This window comes from Coenobita brevimanus, chromosome 26 (genome assembly GCF_032717465.1).
Source record: "Coenobita brevimanus isolate Jiangsu-jjx chromosome 26, ASM3271746v2, whole genome shotgun sequence".
Classification (NCBI taxonomy): domain Eukaryota; kingdom Metazoa; phylum Arthropoda; class Malacostraca; order Decapoda; family Coenobitidae; genus Coenobita; species Coenobita brevimanus.
Genome location: NC_136979.1, coordinates 714,643 through 733,535, shown reverse-complemented (window position 1 = coordinate 733,535; position 18,893 = coordinate 714,643). Strand labels below are relative to the sequence as shown.

Sequence of the window (18,893 nt, the reverse complement as noted above, 5' to 3'; positions counted from 1 at the left end):
TAAAGTGTCAAAATATAGAAGAGCAGCAGATACGGTCTCACATCACTGGGGTACTGCCCTTGAAAACAACAGAGCCGCTAAAAAGGGAAAACTTGTCAGAAGTTTCATGTCCCAGTTTATGAGGCTATTTACCAATATTCAATATTCTTGATAAGCAAGAGATTTTTTTTTAAAGTTTTAATGGCTTAATCTTATCATTTACGCCCTCTTTTCAGTGCAAAATACGGGGTCACAGACATTCACTAAGAATACCACCTGGTCGAGCGATTACAGTGTAAATCAAACTTTTTTTTTTCTCCAGCCTGGATTATGATTTTTGTATTCTGTACGTCAGTGCTTCCTTATCAGCACACACAATCACACACAAGTTTTGTGTATGTAGTCAATGAATTGGTAACTGGATAACAAGAACATTGGCCGTACATTTTCTGCGTAAACTGAACTCTTTTATCAATTCGTTTGTGCTTCCCTAACAACACATAAAAAGTTTGTTTATGTTGTTAGTCAACTAGTAATCTCACAAAAAACAACCCCAAGTTATCTCTCGGTGCTGCGATAGTGGTTCCAGAGAAAGTGTATCGCGTTGTGGCCGCAGCTGTGCCGGGCAGCCGAGAGAGTTAGAGCCAGGCACAGCGTCCACAGCGTTAGAGGGTTGGTGCCGCACTGAGTCACTCTGCCTTCCTCCCTACCTCACCCCCTGCCTCCCTGTCTCGCCCCCTCAACCCTTTCCTTCCTCCATGCCTCCCCTGCCTCCCTGTCTACCATTTTCCTTGCCTCCCTGTCAGGCCTCTCCCTGCCAAGTTGCCCCCTACCTGCCTTCCTCATCCTTCCCTGCCTTAAGCCTACAAGTTTCCATGCCAGTTTGGTCCTCTCCTTCCCTGTCTTGCTCTTCTCACCTTACGTCCTTCCCCCCTGTCAGGCGTCTCCCTTCATCCTTCCCTGTCTGTTCCTTTTATGTCCTACTTAGCCCTCTCCCTCCCACTTCCTTCCTGACCCCTTTCCTGCGTGCCAGTCCCCCTTCCCTCACTCCCCTCCTCACCCTACCAGGCTTCCTCCACATCTTGCTTCCTTCCTTCCTGACTCACACCCTCCCAGCGTGGACCTCCTTCAAGCCTAATCCACTCCTACATGGTCCCTCTCCCTCCCTGCCAGAGCACCCCCTCACTGCTTCCTTGGCCCCATCCTTTCCATATCTCTGCTTCAACTCCCTCCTTGCCTGGCTTTCCCCCCTTCTGCCTTGCTTTATCTATTTTTCCCGATCTGCCGCTCCCCCTTTCAGTCTGACCCCTCCCTTTCTCCATTCTTACCTCCCCGGAACCCTTTCTCCCTCCCAGGTGTACCCTTCTTGCCTCCTTTCCCAGCACAACCCAGCTCAGCCTAATCTAACCTAACCAAACCTTAGCCGACCCAACCTAACATTACCTAATCAAGCACCCTTATTTTCTGACTCATTCCTAACTTAACCTAACCCAACCTGGTATAACTCAACCGAACCTGATCTTGGCTAATCTAACCAAACCTAACCTAGCACCGAAAAAAACTGGAGTTAGCAAGGATGTATTATACAGCCCGTCATCATACTGAAAATTTAATGTAGATAGTCGCCATCCTCATCAGTAAGATGGATCTGCCTTCAACTGAATAAATTGGTATGGGAAAGATAAAGATGACTTACTTAGGTAGTTCAGTCTCCCCGTCTCTGACTCCCCCTAACTTTCAGCCGTGCTTCATTTAACATCAATCAGTTCCTACTCTTTTCTTTACACTCTGCCACCCATCTGCTCTCTCAGGCGTAAATGCTCAAAGAACACCTCTATCTGTGTTCAGTTTATAGTCTATGATTCCTTTACTTTGTGCCTATTCTCGCTGGCTTTGGACAAGGAGGACGCTGTTTCTTGCCTTCCTATCCAATAGCATTCAGTTCACTTAGGTTGTCAACAGCACTTCCTTTACACGTCTAAGGCTTCGAACTGGCTAAGCGAAAATTCGATCTTTCCAACTCGCGTGACCGCTAACGGATAATATAGCAAGATCTTCACGAGGTCTTGACACTGTTTCGTGATAGTGTAATGATGTAAACTAACTGATGACCGTCAGTTACAGAGAGAAAAAAATCTTCTCAGAGTTTAACGAATACATTGCGGAAAAATCTATATATCTGAAACACTCACTAGTATAGACATGGTTTTTATTGTATATTGCAAGCTGAATTTTTTCTTTAGAACGGAACTGGAAAGATATTGTTTCTCAGACTGTAATATACAGTATTTATGAATGGATTAGATATTGTTTAGTTATGTGAAGTTTCTAGTCTACACTATATTGATAATACTAAGCATACAAATAAATGAGTGGATCTTGTCGACTGATTTACAATGCTGAGACGGAAAAACTGAAGGTACACTACATTTTGAGCATATGTGCAGTAGCCTATAGTTACTTGCATAAATACTAGTTAACATTATTATGATTGATTACAAGACAGTGAGCGCTTACTTTTGAAGCCAACAGACTTGTCAAATTTTTGCATTATAAGTTTCTGAAGTGCCCAGCCAAAAATTGGATCAGTACTACTATCTGCAGCTTTAAATGAAATTTCCTTTCCCCCTTCATGCAGTCGGGTCTCTCTCTCTCTCTCTCTCTCTCTCTCTCTCTCTCTCTCTCACACACACACACACACACACACACACACACACACACACACACACACAGTAACCCACTACCTGCCACCGTTTATTCTTTTCATCTCATTCTTGGGTACCATTTCCTTCCCACCCGCTCTCATCTCTCTCTCTCTCTCTCTCTCTCTCTCTCTCTCTCTCTCTCTCTCTCTCTCCAGGAGGTAAGGGTATTTTTGTGCTGCTTTTAGTGCATGAGCGCTGACGTAAATTGCAATTATATATGACTTACACTTTCCTCATTCCATCTCTTGCTGTGCGTGTGATTAGTCAGTGCATTGTGTGTGTGTGTGTGTGTGTGTGTGTGTGTGTGTGTGTGTGTGTGTGTGTGTGTGTGTGTGTATGTGTGTGTTTAGAGAAAAAAAGCAGTGTGTGTGTGTGTGTGTGTGTGTGTGTGTGTGTGTCTGTAGAGGAGAGAATGAGAATGTGTGTGTATGGATGTGGTCCAACCCTAGCTTGTGTGTGTGTGTGTGTGTGTGTGTGTGTGTGTGTGTGTGTGTGTGTGTGTGTAGTGGCCAGAAGCAGTGTGTATGTGTGTGTGGTCCCCCCTGGGCTCTCAAGAGATCAATAGCGCCGTGTTGCGCGCCTGTTAATATTACCCTATCCTTAGACGGGGCTAAAAATACTCATTCTTTCCTGTCACCATTCAGAACACGAGACAAATGCGATCAGGTCAGGCACACGGGTCGGATCTATATAACTTTCATCGCCTCTTTACCTGCCTTACGACCCCGTACCCAACTCATGTTGAAGTGGGAAGAATAAATACTCCCCCAACCTTTATATTTAGCTTGAGTGGTGAGCATGCGACCTGATACTGTCATTTTTTTTCTTCTTTTTTCTTCGTCATAGCTTTTTCCTTGGATAATTTACACCATATATAGAGCAGTGTGTTTGTCTTCCGAGGAACTTCACAAGACTGACTATGGACCTTGAATGCGTTGGTGGCAGAGGCGAATCACCCTAATGATAACTAATATAAAGAACTGTAGTTAATTCACATAATTATATCATTGGGCGAACAGTGTGATATCATACTGCACATTGTATTAGCACACACATTGGACATGTAAGTTTTTTTATTTTTCTGCCGACCTCCACAGTTAAAAACTGTAGATATTGGATGTCTCTGAATATATATATATATATATATATATATATATATATATATATATATATATATATATATATATATATATATATATATACAGTATATAATTTTTAGCCTATGGCCGCCTCATGTCACCCTTTGGTGAAGAAAAATGGTATGATGACGATGATATACGTACCAGCTACTCTCGGCTTAATATGCGATGTGGGAATAGTTAAACATAATCCCTGTGATAAACGGCAACGATAATTGGTCACGTAGGTTGTGAGCGAGAAGATGCGTGTCATAGATAAGTGTTAATGGGTGTAGAGCCAACAAAGAGGGCTGTTGCTGTTGTTGGAGGTGTGGTAGTAGGGTGTAACTCTAATGGGGATAAACCTTTAGTCCCTCCATCAGCTGTGTCAATTTCTGCTGGTTTATTCAGTTGATTAGGGTGAAAGGAAGACTCTGTCACCCTATCAGCATTAAATGGATTTTTTTTTTTTTTATAATACCACTGCTACAAAATGCTCCAACTCACCAACTCAAAGTATGATTGATCCTTACCCCTGCATCAGCTGCTTCAACCTTATTTATGTTTATCTACTTAATTTGCATGATAAGAAGAGTCTATTAATCCCTGTAGCCTAAGAACGTTATTTTCACTTTTTCTTTCATTCCTTCTTTATTTATTTATTTATTTTTGCTGCTGCTAGACCATATAATTCAGTTTAACGGGAGGGTTTTTATACTGAAGGGGTTAATTGGAATATATCAAGTTTTCCTACCTCGAAAATTAGAAAACAATAAATTAGCTGAGGTGCCATCGTAGTGAAGGGGTTAAAAATACATGGCCAAGTAATAAAACAGCAAAATACAGCACTTGGCACAATTAGTATCTCAGTTGGACACTACCATTCATTAGCCAGACCAGCAGCGTAGCCATTGGGAACGAATCCTTTTCATGTATGTATGTACGTATGTAATTATGTATGTATTTATATGTGTATGTATGTATTTATATATGTATGTATGTATGTAAGTATATTTTATGTATGTATGTATATATATATGTATGTATGTATGTAAGTATATTTTATGTATGTATTTATGTATGTATGTATGTAAGGATATTTTATGTATGTATAATTAAATGTATATGTTTATTTGTATGTATGTCTTTATTTATGTATGTATTTATGTACTTATGTATATATGTATATATTTATATATGTATGTGACTGTTAACAAAAAAATTTCATGAATATCTGCCCCGACCAGGATGAAAACTCATACACACATTGAGAATGGGAACTGGAAGAAGTAATGTGGTACTGGTGTAGATCAGACTGAGGTCAAGGTCAAGGGTCAGGGTCAGAGTTCGTCCACCAAGTTGTTGTGTTATCTGGGCGTGTTTCATCTAGTTTGTATTCAGGGATGCATAGGAGTGTCATCTCGAGTCTAGATATGCTTCATGGAGAGAGAGAGAGAGAGAGAGAGAGGAGACAGACAGATAGACAGACGGACAGACAGACGGAGACAAAGATACATAGAGGAAGAAAGAGATATGAGGAGAGGGAATGAACAGGGAGGGGGATACAATAACGTGGTCATCCTTGGACAATAGCAGCGGTAGTAGCAGCGAGGCAGGAAAAGATTTGGACATATTGGTGTATCTGGCGGGGTCCTGGTGGGGGTAATATCAGTGTTATGGCGCTACAATTATTGGCAACTCCATAATGCTGGCAACAATAGCAGGGGCAAATATTTCATGCTTTGATTTTTATATAACGTATAGTAGTTTTGGTTCTAGCTATTGCGTCAGGAAGATAAATGTAGGAGTTGTGGTGAGAGTAATAAAGGAGAAAGCGTGGTGGAATTACTGGCAACCCTGTATCACTGGAATGATGGTCGTGGAAGTATTTTATCCATAGAGTTTATAAGAATTATGGCGGTTTTAGTAATAGTGCCACGAATGTACTACACTGAGGGTAAATACAAGGGTAAAAGGTAAACATAGTGATATAGGTGGTATTAGCGACACAAGTGGGAAAAGTACTGAGCTGGTGGCAGTGGTTCACGTTGTCGCGCCTTTGATTAAATGGCAGAACCCCGTCAGCAGAGGAGAGTAGGTTGGTTACACAGAACTCAGAATAGTACTTTTGTAGATTCTTATTTGTTTATATATTTATATTGCCCCTGACTGCTCTGCGTTCTCGTTTCCTTTAGATATCCCAACACCTCTTTCTCATCGACCTGTTTTGCGGTTTAGTCTCTATTATCCTTTAAAATATTACAGGCATAAGCTGTGGCCATAATGGAAAGATATAAATAGTATACAAAAAGAACGTAAGATATAAATTACAAGCTCATTAGGTGTGGAATAAATGTTACAAAATCTTCTAATCCGGCGAGAATATAGCCTTTTATAAATCCTGCCCATTTGGAGAGAAAAATTATAAAAAAAAAATCCCAAGAGTTCTGACATTATATTTGTGAAACATTATTTTCTTTTCCTTTTTAGGCAGAAGGATATGCATTTACTATCAAAAATTACTGAGGATTTAATTTTCTTTTAGTGATATTAACTTTGATAAATCCCGTCTGTCTAGAAAGGAAAAAAAGATTGTTATCGTCATTTCTGTACAAGACTTTGCTATATACTGTCCACTTGGAGAGAAAATTACCTGACATAACTTTTTTTGTTTTAGGACTGGATGTATACTGCGGAAAATTAGGACTGAATTCTCCATGTAGAGCTCCGTTACCTCCACTATATTCAGATTTGCTCATATGGAGAGGGATGATAATATAAAGCCATTCAAGTGATTTTCCGATTTGAAGTCACACATTTTAAAAAGTGTATACGCTACAGAAAAGAACCAATGATTTTTCAGTTACATTTCTCTTAATTTAACAGCATCGTGTCCGTTGTGGCAGAAAAAATAATACAAATATCATTCACGTCATTTCCGACGAGTTATGAGACAGGAAGGGTCATTGTCGACAGGAGGAATATCCACCGCACGAGTATTGCTCCGGGTAAGATACACGGAAAGTAGAATGAGTCCAGACCATTTCTCACGGAGGCAAGAAACGCGCGTGCAACGGTATGAGTTTTGTTGCTAAAAATGTGTGTGTGGCAGAAAACAGCAGGGTGAGGGTGTGTGCGTGTGTTGAAGGAGTAGAGTTAAAGCTTGTTCTCGGCTCTACTAACTTCCCCTTACCTGATAATTTACCTTACTTTATCCCCTATGCAATCTACACTACTGGGTGTACCCTAATAGGTCTTCTCTCTCTCTCTCTCTCTCTCTCTCTCTCTCTCTCTCTGTGAAGTTAAAAGATATCCCTGTGTATTCATTTTATTGTTTTGTTACTAATTTGACGAAAACTTGGACAACATTATTTAGCACTAGAACTAAAAAACTCACTCTCAGCTGGGTAAAATCTCCTGTTGTTACCAGGAATAGAATACTAGAGTTGTCCCGACCTGAAGTGAGTTATAGTGACTGCAGTAACACTCAGGCTCCTATAATTCACCCAGAGCATAATACATTCGCCTGGCGTTAGCTTTAATGTAATGCTAGAGCTATCCGTGTGAGAAAGTTTTTATGAAAGGTGTACAAACTAATCTTTTCTTCCTACGTCCAGCCCAGAATTCCTTATGTAACACCAGAGCTGTCCCTGTCATGAGAAAGTTAATATGGATGATTTACAAACTACACTCATCTTCCTGCGTGGTGTCCACAATTCCCTGCTTCCTTATTCTGCAATTTCCACGCGAATGAGGTACTGGCGGCTCCCCTGCCACCACCACCCGCGCAAATAAGAGGATAGTACTTTTTCCTCCCCCTAACCCAGAAATAGACCCCACCGTAAATCATGGCGCCGCCCGCCGCTCACAGTTAACACCTTCACTCCCAGCAGGTGCTTTTGTTTGTTTGTTTGTTTATTAGTCATCTACAATCTTTTTTTTTTTTTTTTTTTTTTTTTTTTTTGGCGGAAACCTGGATTGAATTAGAAATGGATAAATGCAGGGGTTAAAATACTTACAGTAGTATGTATGCATGTATGTTTGTAGTTTAGCGTGATTACAGCCAGACGATAACACTTAGTGTAGATTACCCTCAGATCTTACAGGACAGAGAACTTTTCTGGAAAAAACACAGTTCGATTCACAGGACGCCCGAAGCAGCCTATCTAACCCCGGCTGCCGACAGATGAGCATACTAAGCTGTAGGGAAGTGTCAGCGGGTTTGTATCCTTGCCATGCACATCCATCGAGCTCCGTACAGCGCTACATGAAAACCAAGAGAAGAGTACACAGGCCGAGTAAAGCAGGGCACCTTCCTCTGTACATTTCCTCCACACCCAGCCGCCGCCCCCACATCATTAGTGTGAATGAGGGCTGAGTGGACTGCCGCGGTGTGGAAGGACATGACAGTGTTGGAATTACACCAAATCACGCTTCACCCCAATGCTGGAGAGGGGCGCCTTCACGTGGTGGCGCCGATATGACCCGATGACTGCACTGCCTGGTTGTACAAACTTCCCTCATATCCCTCCCTGTCCCCCAAAAGAAACATGGTGAACTACAGCCTGCAGTCCAGTGGGTTCAGATGAGCCTGGGGTTGCAGCTACTATAATTCGTTTAAACTGACTCAGATTTCGTCCTTTATGTAGCATATTTCATGTAGAGCAGTGGCAGAACACGACAACACTACAACCCTACAGCCATCCCATGGCACTTCATCTTGAGTAGTACCATAATCTAGTGTTAATTTTTTGCTATAGCTTAGTATTCAAAATGGAGAGACGGCAATTTTTCGCGTAATTAAAGTGAACATAGTATACCACTACTACTACTACTACTACGACGACTACCACTACTACTACTACTACTGCTACTACTGCTACTGCTACTACTACTACTACTACAGCTACTACTACCACTACTACTACTACTACTATTACTACTACTACTACTACTACTACTACTATTACTACTGCTACTACTATTACTACTACTACTACTACTACTAATAATAATAATAATAATACACACTCACCAGTACATCCTCATTCCTTTTTCAAGCATATCAAACTGAAATTTTCCCACAACTTCACATGATAGTATCCTGAAAGGTTTAAAAGTTAGTGCAGTGCATGAACAAAGAATCATTTTTATTATTATATTTTTATGAACTCCCGAAAGAAAAATACAAGTCGGGAGAGGCCAAGTGAACGAGCAGGCCAATTATATGTGTCGGTACGTGGGATGTAACGAATAAGCAATTGTTCATTCAGAAAGGCTTTGAATATGATGAAAAAATGGGATGACGTACCTTCTCGCTCGATTGAAGCTGTAAAAAGTCTGTATAAAATATGGGGAGTTCTTTTGTGTGTGGATCTTTGTTATTAAATTCCTGAAAGAGTGTTGCTGTTTTGTTACCGTAGCTAGATAGACAGATGGACACAGATAGATAGTAGATAGATTGTTAGATGGATAGATAGATAGATAGATGGACAGGGAGATAGATAGACGGATTCTCAGCTTAGAAATGTTAGCCAGGAGAGGAAAATAAAAAGCAGAAGTGGTGAAATATTAGACGAAGTTTTCCCCTGTCTCTACTTGGTGTCGCACGCCATAATAAAGCTTTACATGGAGGTACCCAGAATTTTACCAGCTTATGCTTTCGTGTGAGATAAGCACATAATATAGAGTCACATATCGTAATACAGGATGTCCGGCCATCAGTAAGGCTTAGCACCAAGGCTTGTATTCGCTTATAAGGAAGCTCCCTACCACCTTTTTCTCAGCGATATATTTTGCTTATTACACCTTGCCGTCCTCTTCTGTGTTACTTAAATCATTCTAATATCACCATACGCTGCATAAATAACGTACAAAGCGATACTAGCTAGCCATATCCAAAAATAAATCGGTAAGAAAGAGGTGTCAGGGAGCTTCCCGTCGCGAATATGAACCCTAGTATTGTAGTTGGAAAGACAGCCCCACAACATCTTATTCTCGCACACATACATTCACCTTTTCATGATCTGGATAACTCTAGTCTTCCATTCCAGGTAACGTCACGCGATATGAAAATGCCTAAGAATCTGAGGAAACTGAGAGTAGTAATACTGTCACCACTAATCAGACTTACATCAGACTTTATATATTCAGCTGAGAGTGAGTCATAGGAACATAAAGTTGAATGGTCTCACACCCGGTATCATAGCTGGGAATACAGACTTAACCCCATCTTGCCCTCCACACCTTAGTCCGTAGTGTGTTCGGGTAAGGACGCTCCCTAGCACTTCGTCCTTAGCGATTTATTTTTGGCTATGGCTGCTTTCTTTGGTTTTGTGCGTTATTTAGGCAAGCATAGCGACATCAGAAGGATTTATATAACAGGCGAGGGCAGTAAGACGTAATAAGCTAAATAATTCGCCTAAAAAAAAGATGTTAGGGTCCTTAGCCTACGAGAATACAAGTACAAGCCCTTAACACTATACTCCGCACCTGCCAACCTGTCTGTGAATTCCCACCTAACAGTCGCCTCTAATTGACTAAGGTAATTTTCTTCCCGTTGGTAAAATTCTGATCAGTTACGCGGTATGTTCGCATATACTCCTCAGTTTTCACATTAACCATCCGAGAGTCTCACATGATGGCGGAGAGAGATCATGAGGTTCTGTGGACATGTTAGTTGGCGCGGAGGAAAGTATAAATCTTGTCCGGGCATCCGTATTTTGCCTATAAAATGTGCCATAACGTAACGAGACATTGTTAGGTTAATTGTCCGCAACCTCCCTCGCCTCTCACGTCACCTCACCTCACCGCAGTGCCTCTCTTGACGTCAGCAGCCAGTCTGAGTAAATCACACGTCCTCCATCCATCTTCAGCGTCCCACAACAAACTGTCCATAAACTTGTGCCACTGTCTTCCTCTTACTTTCTTCCTCCTTGTCTCTTTTCCACACTTACAGGGATATCACTAGTCGTTACTATAGTATTTTCAGATGCAAGAGACTATACATGACTTCGTGCTGGCAGTTCCCATAAAATCATCGTAAAGTCGGATTCTCGGCGGTTAAAAAGACTTCCAAACACCATTCAGCTGGCATTTCTCGGCTTATGGCACGTTTATATTTTTTTGTACGAAGTATGTCATGTATGCACGCTATGCCGAAAAATAAATATATAAATGATTAAAAATAAACAGGTAGACAGACAGACAGACAGACAGATATATAGATTAATAGATAGGTAGATAGATAAACAACGAAAATAATGTTTTAATATGCAAAACAAGTCGTTCAGAAAGAGATACTAGAAGACCTAAAAATAATATTACACTAAAACTCTCTTTTATACCTTTTACTGAATAACACCTGAATTACATTTAAAACTCCCTTCTTCCATAGATTATTCCTATAGGCTGATGTAAATTCATGAACAAATACATTTTTGTTTTCGTGGCACACTGAGAACTCATCTGGCGGGACTGTTATGATGGTGGTGTGGCGCTGGGGTAGTAATGGTGAAGTTGTTATGGGCAAGGTGGGTGCATGGTGATTGTGGCCGGATGATCATGAGGATAATGGCATGACCTGGATGGTGGGAGGCGGCGTCAGGCAATAGGAGAATGGTAAATGCAGTTGTAAGTGATGGTGATAATGATGGTAGTGATGATGATGATGATGATGATGATGATGGTAGTGATGATGATGGTGATGATGATGAAAATGATGGTAGTAATGGTGATGATGATGGGATGCGACGCCAGGAAGTAGATGAATGTTAGGTGCAGTCGTGATTAATGATGGTGATGATGCTGGTGATGATGGCAGGAGACAATACATGAAGGTGGTTGTAGTTTTGATTATTGATGATGAAGATAATACTAGGGGATTTTAATACTCACCCTCGCCTGAAAAAAAAAAATAGTCTAGCATTACCAGCAAGAATAAAAGTAAGATCCATATCACTAAATTAAAGGAGTGAAAAAAAGAAGCATATTTGGTGAAAGTAGAGGAGGTATTGTAGAGCGCTTATGTATAATTTGTAATCAGACTAGAGGATGGATTTGTCTAGTAACCAAGGAGACGCATTCGTATCTCATAACCAAGGCTCACTGAATTTTCTGCTACGAAGATTTTGTATTCAGAGTGACGCAATTCCATCAAGTAAAAACGAATCGAGTATAGTAGTGGACGGAGGCAGGACACAAGAGCGGGGCAGCTTTATCATTGCAGCGTCACACACACACACACACACACACACACACACACACACACAGTGAATGGATTACTGGAATGGGAAGGAATGCACCTTGTTATCTCATTAGCATTGTCACCAGTACACAACATGAGCCACTTCTCCTCCTCATTATCATCATCATCGTCATCATCATCATCATCATCATCATCACACTGGAACACATCACACCACCTTGTATGACATAGGCAGGTCAGATGAACTACACTTCCTATATCGGAGTTTTGGTGACAGAAAATGATACGCGTACTCATTTAACGCCTTCTTTCCTGTGGCCACTGATACACAGGTTAATTGACTGACTGGAGAAAAAGATCATGATGTAACAGCAAATATCACTGTCACTGAGGAGCAATAAATTTTAAAGACAACGAAAAGTCACACACGCATAAAAAGCCACACGTGATTGAAGGAGCGAGCGTGCTCAACAAAGGAGATGTCACCCTCCCTGACACACACACTGCCTCGATAAGCAGAGTAAGATCCGTCTCCTGCCAATATTTGGAGAGATGTCGATGGCGAGCGTCTCAGAGCCTGGTATATTCAGTCAGTGGGTGGCTGGGGACCTGACAACCACCACAATAGGGAGGGGACCGTCGCTGTGTCATATGCCACTGAGACAGGCACATGTAACCAATCCAGAAACTGACCAGGGTGCCTTCCTACCAAGGGGGTCTGCCTGGTGAAGGGTTCTCAAAAGAAATATTTACGCTCAATCTCCTGTCGTAAGTTAGATTTGGTTCCAGTAAGTGCCAGACACACGGGAAGATTCTGCATTCTACTTTCCGTATTCTTCCTGCAGAAAACTGCTAAGAACTATGATAATTTTCCTCTCGTAATTAAGATTTGTTTAAAATAGTAGGAACAGGAAACATTGTAAGACTCTGCGCTTTCCAATCCTTGTCTTTCCTGCAAAAACATATCGTGGTTACGTCAGGAAACCGGTCGTTAATATGTTGGAGAATTCCACTCCTGGATGTGAACCATGGCCAAACAACTGTCACCTCTTGAGGTTTTAAGGAACAAAATTTGTGTACCAACATCCCTTTAGACTAGAGGCCTGACAGTAATAATATGAAGACGAAGTTCTCTAATATGTGACGTTTCTCTGTGAAAGTAGAAAAAAAAAATACAGTTCACAGGTGTTGGAGAAGGATGCCTTCATGTGGTGGCACCGTTATAACTGGGTGGTGGAGCTGCCTGGTTATACATCCCTCAGTTCCCTCCCTGTCCCCCAAAAGGACGATGGTGGGTTGCCGGAGAGGGGCAGTTTCAGCCTGTTTTTTTTGCTGGGTTCACATTCAGGTAAACAACAACAACAAAACTACCACTACAACAACACCAACAACAACAACAACCACTACTACCACTACTACTACTACTACTGCTACTACTACTACTACTACTACTACTACTACTACTACCTTCAGACGATTTTATTACCTTTAGCGCAGGAGAGACTGACCTAAATATTTTCCTAGAGTTAGATAAAAATGCTTGACTGACAAATGAAGGACAAAGGACGACAATGGAATTAGCATAAATAATGAGCAATTCAATAATCGTCGGTTTGCTGATGAAACAAAGGAGGAACCAAAACAAAGGGGAAGTATGTTAAACATGAAGATTAAAAGTAAACAGTAAAGAAGAATGTAAATAAGACCAAAGTAATGTTTAATCTCTTTAGTACTGGCACGTCATTTGTCTTACATTTTTGCTGTTTCCAGAGGCTTATGTTCTGAGGCAGCCCTAGAATGTATTCAGTATGGACGGTGGGTGTTCGTGCCGAAGTGGTGATATGTGCAGCTTGCTGAGACTTAGGACTCCCGGGCCTAAGAGAACGGGGTAAGCCTATGCCCACAGTCGGACACACCTGATAAAATAATTGAATATGTAAAGAAAAACTTAGGATAAACTTCTCCAGGGAGTTTATGTACAGCCTTCTTTAACTCTTTCACCGTCAGAGAACTTTTAAGTTCAGTGAAATGATCGCAAGTCTGTGACTCTGTGCTCTGGGCTGGAAAACTATATAGCCAAGAAGTAATTAGAAGAGTCGGAGAGCCCTTTATTCTACAGGGAACTGACACAAGTTGGTGATGATGATGATAATGACGACTTGAGCCTCTGCGGAAATGACGTATAATAAGCCTCATAACAGCCACGAAATTTGTCCCTTTATCAGGGGAAGGGCGTGGGGAAACTAGACGTATTTGGTAGTTTGTCTCCTACTTCCTGGCTGGAGGTGTCGCTTGTAAGTCAGAGGGAAGTCCTTAGCTCTGCCAGAAGTTTCCGCGGAGTTCAGTAAATCGTCTGGCTGAAGGAATAATATTATTACAAAGACACCATATGCTGAAGTGATTAAGAGACTGGTACAGCTAATAACCCCTTCAATACGAGAGGGCCTCCTGAAGCTGAATATACCTGTCTAGAGTTAGCAAGAAAATTTTATTAAAGACAAAACACTGAATTATTTCCGTCAATCCAAGGACTTTTTTTTTTTTTTTTTTTTTTTGTACTTTTCTCCTTCCACTGATAGATTTTTTATTTTTTTTTATTTAGGAAAACATCTCGAGGTGGACGGCTAATATGATGGCTATATTCAACCTGTTCATTTCGAAAAGTCTCTCCAAAAAAATATAAATAATTCGAATAAGACATGCCTAAAACAAAAATACGACATCCGATTGAAGGGAAGGTGTTGTATTCACTTTTCTAAAATATTTGCAGAATTAAGTCACACTTTCTTGGACACTGGAGGCTTCGTAGCAACTTTTTCTTGGCGATTTATTGTGGATATTGCACCTTCTCAGTCTCTTTAGTATACACACTTTTGGTACCAGCACAGTTTACCTCAGAAACGTCGAAGACGATGAAGGTGTAATATGAAAAATTAATCGCCGAGAAAAAGAAAACACGAAATCCAAGATGCCATTTAGGATAGCTAAGTGTAATTTCGTGCAAGAAGATAAAAAAATATATGTGAAATAAATTGCCGAGGAAGAGGAAACACGAATCCCCTTAGACTACTTAGAATGCTAGCCTAGATGTGATTACGTAAAGGATAAATGAGGTCTAAATACGCAAAGTAAATCGGCGAGGAAGAGGAAACACGAAGATGCAGATGCCACATAGACTGCAAGGAGATAAAGCAGGTCTAAATACGGAAAACAAATCGCCGAGGAAGGGGACACACGAATGCGAACCCAAGTATGCTAACCAACCCATCCCTGGTGAGTGAGTTGCTGCATAAGTCTGTCCTCCTTACCCCAACTTGGTCCTCCTCTCCCTCATCTTCTTTAAGCAGTTGCATCTCCCTCTCTCCCAGTGCAGCAGTGATCTTGTAGTGGAAATATACAATGCCTTGAAGGCTTGGGTTGTATAATATAAGTTGTTTAGTCTAATCAGCAGCAGCAGCAGCCTCGCCACCTTTATCAACAAGATCATCAGCTGAGCTAATAATGATGATGATGATATTGATGATAATAATAATAATAATAATAATGATAATAATAATAATAATAATAATAATAATGAAGAAGAAGAAGGATGATGATGGTGGTGGTGGCGTTGATATTATTATTGCTATTATTTCTTACTATCAGTAGTAGTAGTAGTAATAGTTTTAATCCCAACCTTACGTTTCACTAATATGAGATGACTAAGTGGATCAGTAACAGAAAAAGGAATCCACGAGACTAGAAGAGCTTTCAACTCAGCACTCTATAAAAATTATCAAACTTACATTCGCTTTTCACCAAGTTCTACGAAATTCACGGCTTCACTTACATGCAAAAGCCATCCACATTAATGTATTTCATCTGATTAAGTCTCTCTCGGAACACGTTTGGAGTATAACCATTCCGTCCTCTGCCAGGGTAGCTTTGTACGCCTTGAATTTACAGGGCATGGTAATCCACAGGTCAGCGTACTACCCTTCGCTAACCGGCTCATAGACGCGATGCTCATGTCCAGGCTGTGACATCCGTCTCAGATTAAATGAACTCTGTCGCTTTTCTATAGATACATCAAACTTTCTTCCCTCAGTCTCACCTTTATGACTACTGGATTATAACAGTAGCCGTCTGGCAATCAGCACAGCTTTACTTACTCAAGGTTTGGCACATTAAGACTTCACTGCACCTTTCAATTGCTTGTATTATGATGCAGAGACCTCATCAGTACCTGCTGTCTCTCCTGTCTTTAGTCTCTTCACAGGTCTCTTCACTGTCGCCATTGCCACATCCTCGAGCACAGCACTCCTTTTGTGTAGCACCAGATCCAATCATGTTTGCCTCCTCTCTTTTCTTGTCATTCTTATTCATTGTACTCTGTGTTCTTTTCTTTCCTTGTAATCCATATATCCTTTTCCTTTAATAGCATTTTTTTTAGCATTTCCAACCTTTTTCAAGTATACATTTTTGTGTGCGTTTTTTTTTTAATCTTTCCAGGAACAGTTGTGAATGTTTTTTCTATTATTTAGTGAACTGCACACACACACACACACACACACACACACACACACACACACACACACACACACACACACACACACACACACACACACACACACACACACACACACACACACACACACACACACCTTACTCTCTGTTTCTGTAAGCGTTAACTTGCTTTCTTGATTACAGCTTTAGGCGATGTGTTGGAGACTTGAAAAATCCTTGCTGATAGTGAGAGAGAGAGAGAGAGAGATTACATTTTACTAGTTAAGATAATCACGGTTGGGTAACATTACTCCGTGCACAGCCTATTTGAGATACACACTTTTAGCTGGCGGAGAAGATTACGAGATTGAGTTACCTGAGAAGCGGTCTCTAAAGGCACTAAGTTTCTTACCAACTCGCACACTCAGGTGCAGAACTTTTGTAAGACCTAATATACCAAGGGACCAATATATTACATGTTTAGTGACAATATGGCTTCGCAGTTACTGGCATTTTCAGCTTTTTAAAATCCCTCAGTATGATTACATTTTTATATCTTACAGTTGCTTTTTGGTAGCCTATGCAGTTTTATTTATTATAGGAGAGGCCTATCATAGTGGCCCCAGGCTCATCTGAAACGTGAACCCAGTGGAGTGCAGGCTTAAGTTGCCATTCCCCTGCAGTCCACCATCCTCCTTTTGGGGAACAGGAAAGTAGTTCATGGGATGTTGTACAGCCTCACAGTTGAGCCGTCTGATTATTTTGATGCCACCAAGTGAAGAAGTTCCTTCTTCAGCATTAATAGGTACCGCAGTTAATGCAACTTGTTTACACCCCGTTTACTACCAGTGGTCTCCGTAGGCTAAGTAAGATAGTCTTTTGTTAGCATGCACAAAATATTAAAATATTAAAGGCACAGTCATATTAGAGAGGTCAGACCTTTTGGCGGCCATTACTCTTTGGAACTAACTGTTTGTTTCCCCCTCCAGTTACACAGGGCATGAGATACACGTGTAGCCACACACCCATTTTCATTCAGCTTTCCTAGTGCAAGAGTTAATTGATATTTTTGCTCTTTCATGCCCTTAGCTGGTCAGCTCTCGATATGTGTTCCTCAGGTATCTCCGCCTGCCTACGACCACGGTCTCTTAACTATAGTGTGTCCAGTTTTCTCGAAATGAATTGGTATCGAGTTTAGCTCGTTTGATAAAGTTCTTTCTGGAAATTACAACATTTACAGGCTGTCAGCCATTGGATCTTCCATTTTGCCTTTAAAAAATATGTTTGATAATAAGGTAATGTTCTTAAGTCTAAATATTTGTTGTAATAGAAGGAAGCCAGCTAAGTGAATTTTACCCTTGGTGCTGTAACGTGTATCACCCTTAGTGCATATTTTGTTTACTGGTAATAAGAGTCTATGGTAGTTGAAAACGTTGAAATACTGGTACAAATCGTGCGTTTTAAGTGTATTAGGCAGGTATGCCTCCCAGGATAAGTAATTACCTTGAATTTTAAAGCTGTTTTGATATTGTAATCGCATCACTGAATTACAGGGTGGGTCGTGTTATCAGGCAGTAAAGCAGGGGGACAGGAGGCAATCATGTGAGGGGGCGATATAATGTGCTCAATAAAGGGAAGAGTAAAGTTGAGGGAGCGAGGCGATAAAAGTCCAAGTTATGAGAAACTGCCAGGCGGGATGGAGGGAGGGGAAGAGGAGGTGAAGGGAGGGGAAGATGGGGGAGGGAGAGGGATAAACTTTGCGAGCCAGGAGTTGCCAGGAAGTGATAAACAGCGCCTCCCCGACCACATAATATACAGCTGAGAGAGAGCTTGACCTGTGATACACTAGATATTGTTTTTTCTGTGACTTCCGATAACTAAATGTCTTCATTCTTGTTATTTTTAATACTAATTTTGTTATTACTTGATGATTTGATTTTAGGAGAGGCTTTTTGAACTGGATAGATCAGATGTAGCATTCCTTTACCTCTTCACCATAAATATACCCAAAGTTTATTAAAAACGCCTAAGTATGAAGACAGAACTGGAAAAAAATATACGTCTTTGCATTGAAGGGATTAACACATTCTGAATTAGACATATGAACGTGGCACTTCAGTTTTATGTATCCAGACATTCGCATCAGGTTTGGCAAGAGCAGAGTGTTTTTTTTTTTTTTTTAATATCCTTGAAAAGTTTTTGGTCGATATGTACTAAATTTGAAGCAGCTTTTGTCCCACCACGCCCCTGAATGGTAATCGTCAATCAAGTCTTCCTGGTGTGAGATTGGTATGCAGTGAGAATAAAAAATCATGAGCAAGTATGGTAGACACATGAATAAGGAATGCATATGGGGTGCGTAAGTTGAGTGGGTTATAGGCATTATAAAACATGTACCAA

At 40.9% G+C, this 18,893-nt stretch overlaps 1 protein-coding gene across 1 annotated transcript in view; it reads right to left on the bottom strand.

Annotated features, from left to right (window-relative positions):
* LOC145394121 (obscurin-like) overlaps window positions 1-16,373 on the bottom strand; it is a 54,029-nt gene extending 37,656 nt beyond the window's left edge. The window contains exons 1-3 of the mRNA XM_080268101.1: window positions 16,234-16,373; window positions 15,317-15,419; window positions 14,281-14,365 (exon numbers count right to left, since the gene is read on the bottom strand). Coding sequence (XP_080124227.1) covers window positions 14,281-14,365; window positions 15,317-15,419; window positions 16,234-16,373 — 328 coding nt within the window. The remainder of the gene's footprint in view (window positions 1-14,280; window positions 14,366-15,316; window positions 15,420-16,233) is intronic.
* Window positions 16,374-18,893: the final 2,520 nt, after the last annotated feature.